The sequence below is a fragment of the Dipodomys merriami genome, unplaced genomic scaffold, assembly GCF_024711535.1.
Source record: "Dipodomys merriami isolate MVZ:Mamm:240054 unplaced genomic scaffold, mDipMer1.0.p SCAF_4037, whole genome shotgun sequence".
In the NCBI taxonomy this organism is placed as follows: domain Eukaryota; kingdom Metazoa; phylum Chordata; class Mammalia; order Rodentia; family Heteromyidae; genus Dipodomys; species Dipodomys merriami.
In genome coordinates, this window is record NW_027205646.1 from 3,695 (window position 1) to 13,545 (window position 9,851).

General features: G+C 40.6%; 1 protein-coding gene across 1 annotated transcript; it reads left to right on the plus strand.

Moving 5' to 3' along the window:
* Positions 1–242: 242 nt before the first annotated feature.
* On the plus strand, positions 243–7,488 carry LOC138806674 (nucleotide sugar transporter SLC35D2-like; the record flags this gene model as incomplete). The annotated part of the gene is made up of 7 exons (XM_069992082.1): positions 243–488; positions 1,331–1,364; positions 1,466–1,552; positions 2,717–2,784; positions 4,312–4,383; positions 5,206–5,274; positions 7,361–7,488. Coding segments are annotated over exons 1-7 (661 nt in total), but the record flags the coding sequence as incomplete, so codon positions are not given.
* Between the last annotated feature and the right edge of the window lie 2,363 nt (positions 7,489–9,851).

The following is a 9,851-nucleotide window of genomic DNA, read 5'->3' on the forward strand; positions in this document are numbered from 1 at the left end:
TTTCCAGATCTTCTCTAACCCCTGCCGAGGCCAACTTGGGGCGGCTCCTCCCCAGTGAACCCCGCGTTGCACAATGCGGGAGCAAAGTCCCCGAGGGTGTGAACCCCGAAGTTCCTGCCCCTGGGCGGGGACAGGCAGCGGCCTTGCGGGGAGCCGGGGGCGCGATCGCAGCCGGAGAAGCCGCAAGTGCCCGCGCCGCCCGCTCGCCGCGCTCAGCCCGCGGCCCCCACGCCGCCCCCCGCCCCCCGCGCCCGGGCCCGCGCCGCCGCCGCCGCCGCCGCCGCCATGGCGGAAGTCCACAGACGTCAGCAGGCCCGGGTGAAAGGAGAAGCCCCCGCCGAGTCCTCCGCACACCGCGATGCGGAGCCGCTGGGGATGGCGCCGGCCGAAACGCTGACGCTCTTCCTGAAGCTGCTGGCCGCCGGCTTCTACGGCGTGAGCTCCTTCCTCATCGTGGTGGTGAACAAGAGCGTGCTCACCAACTACAGGTGCGGGCGGCGGGAGGCCGCGGGCGGGGACGCCGGGCGGGCGGGCGGGCGGGCGGCGGGGCGGCGCCGCTCCGCGGACTTCGGCCGCCCGAGTTGGTAGCGGAGCCGAGTGGGGCGGTGCGGGCGGCGGGGCGCGGGGCGCGGGGCGCGGGCCGTGGCCGGGGTCGGGGTCCCGGCGCGCCGTGCCGTGCAGGCGGAGCCGGTCTGGGCGCGCAGCGAAGTTGCTCCGGGACTTGGTGTCCCCCGGCGCATCCCTGCACGGAGGAGGAGAGAGCGGGGTGCTGCGTGCGGGGCTTCGGGGACCCCCGAGCTGCTGACAGCCTCCGGGGACCCCCGTTACCACTGTGGCTGTCACCGGGACTCGGGGCACGTGTGTGTGTGTGTGTGTGTGTGTGTGTGTGTGTGTGAGAGAGAGAGAGAGAGAGAGAGAGAGAGAGAGAGAGAGAGAGAGAGAGAGAGAGAGAGAGAGAGAGAGAGAGAGAGAGAGGAGAGACTTTTCCTTTTTTCCTTTTTGTAGATTAAAGGTGTGAACTCGTTGGAAGAGATGTAGAAATTTGTCTTACCTTCCGTTTCTGGAAGCTGAGTGAAATTGTACATAGCAGACAAGACGAGGCAAGTGGCCAGCCCCCCAGGCTACAGAAACCGGCGGGGCTGGCTGACTTTAGAAACGCTGGTTTAAAAAAAAAAAATACACGGCTTTTATTTAAATAAAAGAAGGGCATTATTGGGGAACCAAAATGTGTTTTTAAGTTGAATTCACTGTGTCATGTGGCATTTCCTGACCTTGTTTTTTTTTTTCTTTTTACCCTCCCTACTTCCCCTCTTCTTTACCCCTTTTGTAGATTTCCCTCCTCGCTCTGTGTTGGACTTGGCCAGGTTAGTTGGAATCCTTGGCATTCCTTGGTTGGTGTAGTCAGAACCTCTGTGTGTGTCTTTCTGTGTGGAACAGTGCATCTGTGTGTGTTCTCTGTTTACAGATGGTGGCCACAGTAGCGGTTCTCTGGGTGGGAAAGGCACTCAGAATAGTCAAGTTTCCTGACTTTGACAGAAATGTACCTCGAAAGGTAAAAAAAAAGAATAAAAGTCACATTTTATTTTATGAAAAAGTCATTCTGTATTTGTATCAGTGCCTTGCATACTTAAAAATTGCAGCTTTGACATCCCCTCCCAGTCTAGAGTACATGCAGTGAAACTAAAGAATAAATGCAGTAATATATGTTAGTGGTCCCACCTCTCTTTAAAATTAAGAAAGAAATAGGTTAGGGGCATGACTTCAGTGGTACAGCACTTGCTTAGCAAATGACCCAAGTCCAAAGGGTTCAAATCCCAAAGCTGCTAGGAACCTCCCCCCTCCCCAAACAGTACCTAAAAACTACATCACACCAAACCAGACTAAAACAGAGGGAAAAAAGGAATGAAAGAAGAAGACAAAAGTAGGAATCTCCTATCTGTGTATGTTTGTGTGTCTGTTTTCTTTTTTTTTTTTTTTTTTTGGTGCAGTTCCTGGGGTTTGAACTTAGAGTCTGGGGACTGTCTCTGAGCTTTCTTGCTCAAGGCAAGTGCTCTATTACTTGAGCCACAGCTCCACTTCTGGCTTTTTGGTAGTTTATTGGAGATTTATGGACTTTCCTTCCCAGGCTGGCTTCAGACCATGAAGATCTTCGATCTTAGCCTCCATGTTCAGATCTCAGTCTCCTGATTTGCTAGGATTACAGGTGTGAGCCACCAGTGCCAGCTTATCCCCATTTAAGTTGATTCTCATTTGTTGGGATTACAGCGGTTTTGCAGTTTCTGTGATTCATATACACTAGCTAGTGTATCCTGCATTCATTATTGCTTGGGTTTATTTCTTTTCATATTCTTCTGTCTGCCTCTTCTTGACTCCACATATAGATGAAATTCTTTTCCTTTTTCTGCTGACTTGAGAGCCAAAGACCTTGCATTATATTTTAAAGCAAATAATATTTCTGCCCCCACATCAGTCGATCATATTCATATTCCTGTTTCTCTTCTTTCCTGTCTTTATCCCAATTTCTGCTAGTTGTGCTGTGTATCATAGAATAGTTATGTTGGGGTGTTTCATGGGCATCAGAATTGTTTATGAGAAGTAATCTTACATTTCAAGTGGAAAGAATTTGGTCATATAAACAAAACTGTTTCTGTTTGAAAGGACTTTGTTTTAGCTGTCTTTATTATTGAGTTGTGTTATCCCTTTTTAAATTTTCTAGACGTTTCCACTACCTCTACTATATTTTGGGAACCAAATCACGGGACTGTTCAGCACAAAGAAACTGAAGTATGGATAACTTTATTTTACTAGTGAGGTTAATATAATGTATTCTGAAAATTGTACATGAATGTCAAAAATTTCATTTATTACTAATACTGAAAAAACAAAAAAGGACCATAAAGCTTCTATTACTAAAGAATGAAGGTTGCACCAAGGTTTTAGTTTCAGCCTTTTTGTTTGAAGAGAAAGAGTACCTTTTTTTTTGTTTTGTTTTTGTTTTGTTACCTCCTCTTGTTTTGATATTGTAAGTGATAAAATGTAGAATGCTGTAAGAGATTTTTCTTTATTTTCTAGACCTTTAGTAGTGAAACATTTCAGGTTTGGAATTTCAGCTCACATATGGTTTATAAATACTGTATTGCAGGCAAATCCCACACACCATAATCAGTGGATGGACATAGGACTTTCACAGTTTCTCGTAGCATGAAGTGATTAGAATCAGATTGGGATGCTGGTCTATGTAGGATGATTGTGTTATCCGTGAGTGTGTTACTGCAGGCCGCACATTCACTTCTGCTAAGTGGCAGCTCTGTTACTTACCCTCCAGTCACCTGGCTTCTTATGATGGAGTGTGTGACATGAAATAAAACCACACCAAGAGGAAGACAGTTCAACAGAAATCCAAGCTTCATGCTTCCACATGAGCTGAACAAAACCCTAGAATATTGGTAGATTATAAATAGTAAGGAGATCTCTGAGTATCAGAGGCAAAGCATTTGTTGTTTTCTCCTTTAAAAGAAAACAAAACAAAACATAAAAACCAAACAAACAAAGTGTGACCAGTGCTGTCTGTGGGAAGAGTTACAAGGAATGGAGCTCATTATGGGTAGGGCATCCTTTTCTGTTCTCATTACCTACTTGGAAAGAAATGCAGGCCTTCTACAGAGTACTGCTTATATTCTGTGTGCTTTTTTCATCCATTATCACCCATCCATTCATTCACACTGGCTTTTGATTGAGTTGAGGATAAGGTACTTTGGAGTAAGATAAGATGTAGTCAGAAATAATAAGACTACAAAAGATTATAAGTTTATCACAAGCAGAATGCCCTAGGAATTTAGAAGACTTTACAAAAGGATCATAAAGGAATGTTTCATGTGGTAATATTTTCATAGATGTGTTTTTGGGTGAGTTAAGAGTGGAAAGGAAAAGTCAGTCCACCAAGTGAAGAAACATACGCTTAAAAAAGTAAAGACTAACATAATTATAGTCAGAGTATTTGTGTAAGTAATAGATAAAAATTTAAAGTATGTCATTCTGTGAAAATAGATGCATTATCTGTACCATTTAAGTTAACAATATCTCACTTTTTGTAGGTGTTTTTTAAAAAGCAACTTTTTTAGACTTTCAACTCGATTTATTTTTAGAGAGAAGAGTTTAACTTAATTAGGAGGTTAATCGGCATAGAATTTCTATAATGGAAGGAAGAGATTAGCATTGTCTTAAAGTACCAACTTGGAGAATCTTGCTTTCAAATTGAAAAAGATAAAATTTATTTTAATTTAATTTAATTTATTATCCTTGTTTTTGCAGCTTGCCCATGTTTACAGTTCTGAGAAGGTTCTCCATCCTGTTTACAATGTTTGCTGAAGGAGTTTTACTCAAGTAAGCTAAATTTCTGATACACACATACACACAAAACAACTTTACAAACTGGAAAGATACCCAGGATATGCTGAATATTAATATATGGCTTTCTTTGACTTAAGCTTTTGGGACGTTTAAGCAACCTTTTGTTCTTGCTGTAGGAATTGATAGTTTATGGTAGCAGCAGCTGGAAAGGTTGTGAGCTGGAGTTACAAACCTGTGTGAATGTGGGGTTTACTTTCTAGAGCTTCTGTATCTGTTGCTGCCATTAGGTGAAGCTGGGTCACATAAGTAGAGATTTTAAATGTGTCCTTGTCTTGGCTACTTTTACTCCTGTGTGCAATGTATTTCTCCTTGAAGATACTTTGACATAAAAATTTCAAACTCACTAGTAGTAACAAATGGTAATATTCTTACCATTCAACATATTTTTTTTTTTTTTGCCAGTCCTGTGGCTTGAACTCAGGGCCTGGGCACTGTCCTTGAGCCTCTCTGTGGTCAAGGCAACAAGTGTTCTGCCACTTGAGCCACAGCTCTACTACAGCTGTTTTTATTTATGTAATATTGAGGAATCGAACCCAAGGCTTCATGCATGCTAGGCAAGCATTCTACCACTAAGCCACATTCCCAGCCTCCATCCCAGATAATTTTTTTGTATAACAACAATTTTTGTATAGCAACATGAGTTTTGCTTCACTAGAGGGTTCTTTAAAAATGTCTGGTTTCTTAGAAGTATTTAAAATATGATTGTTCATGTCTTTTTAAAAATGCATTTTATGTCTTATAAAATGAGTTTGTATAAATAAAGTCGCAATACATACTTTTTTCGTTATTTTGTAGGAAGACTTTTTCTTGGGGTATTAAAATGACTGTATTTGCAATGATTATTGGAGCCTTTGTAGCTGCCAGGTAAGATATGGCACTGTGGATATTACATTAGAAATTATCAGTAACTATTGTTAATAAATGATCAGTTATCAAAAGGAATAATTATTTGTAGCCCAAATAGCATATCTTTTAAAAATATTGAAAAGACTTAAAAAAGTTAAAACTTTTTGGTTGTATCAAGTGTAGCAAAGTTGTAATTTTTAGAGATGTTTACTTCAGTTCAGATAATTTAGGATTTGTTTCTGTTTTCTTGCCACACATATCTTGTCTACGTCACAGTCTATTTGGTCTTGAATACTTATTATTTATGTATTCTTCACAGCTGGGAGGCAGTGGTATAAAATTTCCTATTTTATAGTTGAAGAAACTGAAGCTTAAGTTCTGTAACTTGCTCAGGGTCACATACCTGCTAAGGGCAGAGCTGGAAATGGAATCTGTGCCCAACTTCAAAGCCTGTGTGATTTTATAAAGTAAAGGCATGCATGTTTTTACGTTCTATGCGCCTAAAGAAAATAGTGTCTGTCATTCCAGGAGGGGAAGCCAGAACAATGGATTATTTGCCTTGTAGAATAAAATCACAAATGTAACTTAGATATTTCTATCCATTTAAAATGTTCCCCATTTTCTTAAAGTTCTAGTTTTGAACCACATACAGAAAGCTGTGAGAAAGGTTTAAAGAGAAAAGTACTGATTACCTTGATTTGATGATTACACATTATATACATGTATAGAAATAGAATGATTGCCATTTCAGATGCTGTGTGACAATTTAGAAAGAAAAGGAGAGAGGAAAGGAAGGGAAGAATTAAGAAATAGACAGGGAAAGTGTATACCCAAAGACTCAGGAAGTTACAATGATTTCTAGAAGCTTTGTAGAACATTTTCCTCCACCTGAGCCTGCTGAGCTAGGTTTGCTAATGCCACGAATTCAGCCTGATATACATTTTCCATCTGTGGGTTGCAGTGTTCTTCTTGGACTGGAGCCTTTACTTTCATCACATGTTCCTGTGGAAAAAGTGGGAGGAATACAAGGAAAATTCTATTTTGCTCTAAATCTCCAAGTGAAATTTTGTCACTCCCCCTCCCTGTACAAAAGGCATAATCAGTTACTAGAACTTGATTGTATCACACACTTTCCCCTCTTTTCTTTCCTTGAAGAAAAATTCTGTACTTGTCAACTATCTTGTATTCTAAGTATTTAGAAACATTTCCTTTAAGCCAATGGGATCTTAACTGAACTAACCAACAGGGTTTCCTCAGGTCTTACTTTGACCTCCAAAAAGCTTTTAAAGACCAAGCTAGTCTAATTAGAACATTTTAATGTGTAAAAAAGATGGAGAGAAAGAGAATCTGAAGGGAATATAAGCTTAAGTCTTGGTTCCCTTTAATAATTTAGCCAAATTAAAAAAAAATAACAACTTTGTGAAGTTATAGAATGTAAAGCCACAATTTTACTAGGATGCTCAAGGATGTGGAAGGCATAACTTCTGTCAGATTTTCATTCATAATTACTGGTTCTAATCTTGTGTCCAGTACTCTACTAAACAGTAGACATGCTCAGTTTGCCTGATCTCAAAAGGTTTATGGAAAAACGTCTAGAGCATTTAAGTTCCCACTGTTTGGTTAGTCACTGTTGTCATTTGATCTCATAAGTAACAGTCAGGTTAGACCTATATTTTGTTGAAATTTTGAAAAATGACATGTTAACTTTTATCTTCTTGGTTTCCTTATTTATAAAATTGATGTCTTTGGCTTCTTTCAGAGACGTCTCATAATGGTAAATTTGGTTTTATGTTATCTGACATTGAAATCACAGTAGTATACTGTTAGAGGATTTCAGGCTTGAGCCAGCATGTCTGGTTCCATGACTGATAATTTCTAATGATGTGTTTAAATATCAGTGCTTCTCCTTTCTAAAGAATCCCTCAGTGTGAGTGTGAAATTGCCATATGTGACCGGGATTAAAGAAATCCTCACCTCTGATAAAATGATTTTTGTTTTTACTTAAATGAGAATGTTTTTGCACATACTGCACTTGAGACATTTAAATTTAAATTAATTTTTTTTAAATGTAAATTGTTCTTAAAGTATTGCTTATGTTTTGCAGCTCTGACTTGGCATTTGATCTGGAAGGATATGTTTTTATTCTGATAAATGATGTTCTCACAGCAGCAAATGGTGCATACGTGAAACAAAAATTAGATTCAAAAGTAGGTAGCAGTATTAGATCAACCTGCCTTCCCTCCCTCCCTCCCCCCCCCCCCCACTTGTGCTTGTGCTCTCCCCTCTTTGTGTATGTCCTGGTGCTTGAACTCAGAGCCTTAAAGCTCTTGCTTGTCTTTTTTTTTTTTTTTTTGTCGGTCGTGGGGCTTGAACTCTGGGCCTGGGCGCTGTCCCTCAGCTCTTCAGCTCAAGGCGAGCGCTCTACCACTTGAGCTACAGCGCCACTTCCGGTTTTCTGGTGGTTTATTGGAGATAGGAGTCTCACAGTCTCTCCTGCCCGGGCTGGCTTTGAACCGCGATCCTCAGATCTCAGCCTCCTGAGTAGCTAGGATTACAGGCGTGAGCCACCAGCGCCCGGCTTCTTGCTTGTCTTTTTTACTCAAGGGTGCTGCTCTACCACTTGAGGCACATGTCCACTTCAGCTTTTTGCTGGTTAATTGCAGATAAGAGTATCATGGATTTTCTACTCTACCTGGCTTCAAACCTCAGTCCTCAGATCTCAGGCTGCTGAGTAGTTAGGATTACAGGTGTGAGCCACTAGCATCTGACAATTGTTTATTTGCCTGTTAATCAGGGAAAGTGTGCAGTAAACAAAAGTTCTTATGAGGGATTGGAAACACATAGGCTCCCTAAGCGTAAAATGTCTATACTTTGTTCACATAAGGAAATTAGTTTTGTGTGTGTGTGTGTGTGTGTGTGTGTGTGTGTGTGTGTGTGTGTGTGTGTGTGTGTGTGTGTGTGTGTGTGTGTGTGTGTGTGTGTGTGTGTGTGTGTGTGTGTGTGTGTGTGTTTCTTTTCTTTTTTTTTTTTGGTACTAGAGATTGAACCCAGGATCTTGTGCTTGCTAGGCCAGCACTTTGCCATTGAGATACATCCCAGCCCAGGAAGTTAGTTTTAAGTTAGCAATGTAGTATTGTTGGTGGCTTTTCTAGATGAGATGGTTTGAGTATTGATTTAGTGGGTAGGGAAAATAGAGTGTTCACGGAAAAAAGTATCATAAATGTTCTTGGTTGTGTTCTGTCATGCTTGATGGGGGATCTGGGATACAAAGGAGATATTTGGAAGCTTTGAGTTGTGAGAGAAAGTGAGTTTTGAAAGGGGCTGAAGGACAAGGATAGCCTATGTGTACTTTGCCTAAAAATAGTGGGACACTTCAGGGAGCTTTAGGTTCACACTTCCTAGGTCAACATTAAGTTTTATGTCCTGGATCTTGTACATGTGAACTTTGTATGCTTGGCATTTTGCTTTCTATTAGTAGCATGTATACAAAGGCTATTTCAAGTATTTTTTTGTTTGTTTACTCTATAGTTTGGAAATAGACACAATTAAAATTTAATTTTAGGTATAGTCAGACCATCAGAAAGGTGAATATATAGGCCTGCCTCTTTTGTTGCATTGTGAAGTTACATTACTGTAACAAATAGCTGCATGGAACTCAGTTTTATATATCATTGGTTTGTTATTGAAGGAGTTGTCCTTGGTATCATAATTTATCTTAAATGGCCACCTATATGAGATATTTATCTTAGAGGTCACTCTGAGCAGCTGATCTAGTTTTTAACCTCATAATTGAATCTTGTAACTGACTGATTTTATCTTATTTTTTCTACCCATATTATCTTCAGTCAGATGACCTTATCTGTTTACTTTTAGTCTTCTCCATTTATTACATGCATGGCATTTTTGAGATTAACTCAAGTCCTTTTTTGGAACTGAGATGAAAATAAATATAAGTACTCTACTGGATTATAGCATTAGCCCCATTGCTAGTGTCTAGTCTTGTTACCTTGGCCAGCAGGGCTTTGCCTTTTTTTTCCAGGAGAGGAATGTAGATGTGCAGCTGTCTCAGTAGGTTTCCTGGTTTACAATTTTCTTTGACCTGGGGATAGGGTAGATTTGTTTCCAACATGTTTTCTTTAACATTGCCTCTTAAATTTTGTCCTCCACTAAGTCACCTTGGTCTGAATGATGACTGCATTTAAGTGGAGGCCCCAGTAAACATTGTTTTCTTTATGAATAGAGAATAAGGAACAATTACAGATTTGTTTTACTTTGGTTTTATTCTTTAGCCCAAGTCGCCCAAGTAATAATAGCATATCATTTACATTTACCCAGCAGCTTCAGCTCTCTGAAGTAGTACTAGTCCAGCAGAATTTCTGTGATGAAAATCTTTATCTCTGCTGTCCATTACCAGGAGCCACTAGACATACACAGCTATTCACCACTTGAAAAGTGACTGCTGTAATTGAGAAACCAAATTGGGAGTTTTGTACATTTATAATTAAATCACTCCATGTGACTAGTGACTGCTATTTTGGATAGCACGGTCTAGAATACACCCCAATACATCCCCATCAGAGTATTTTACTTCTAGG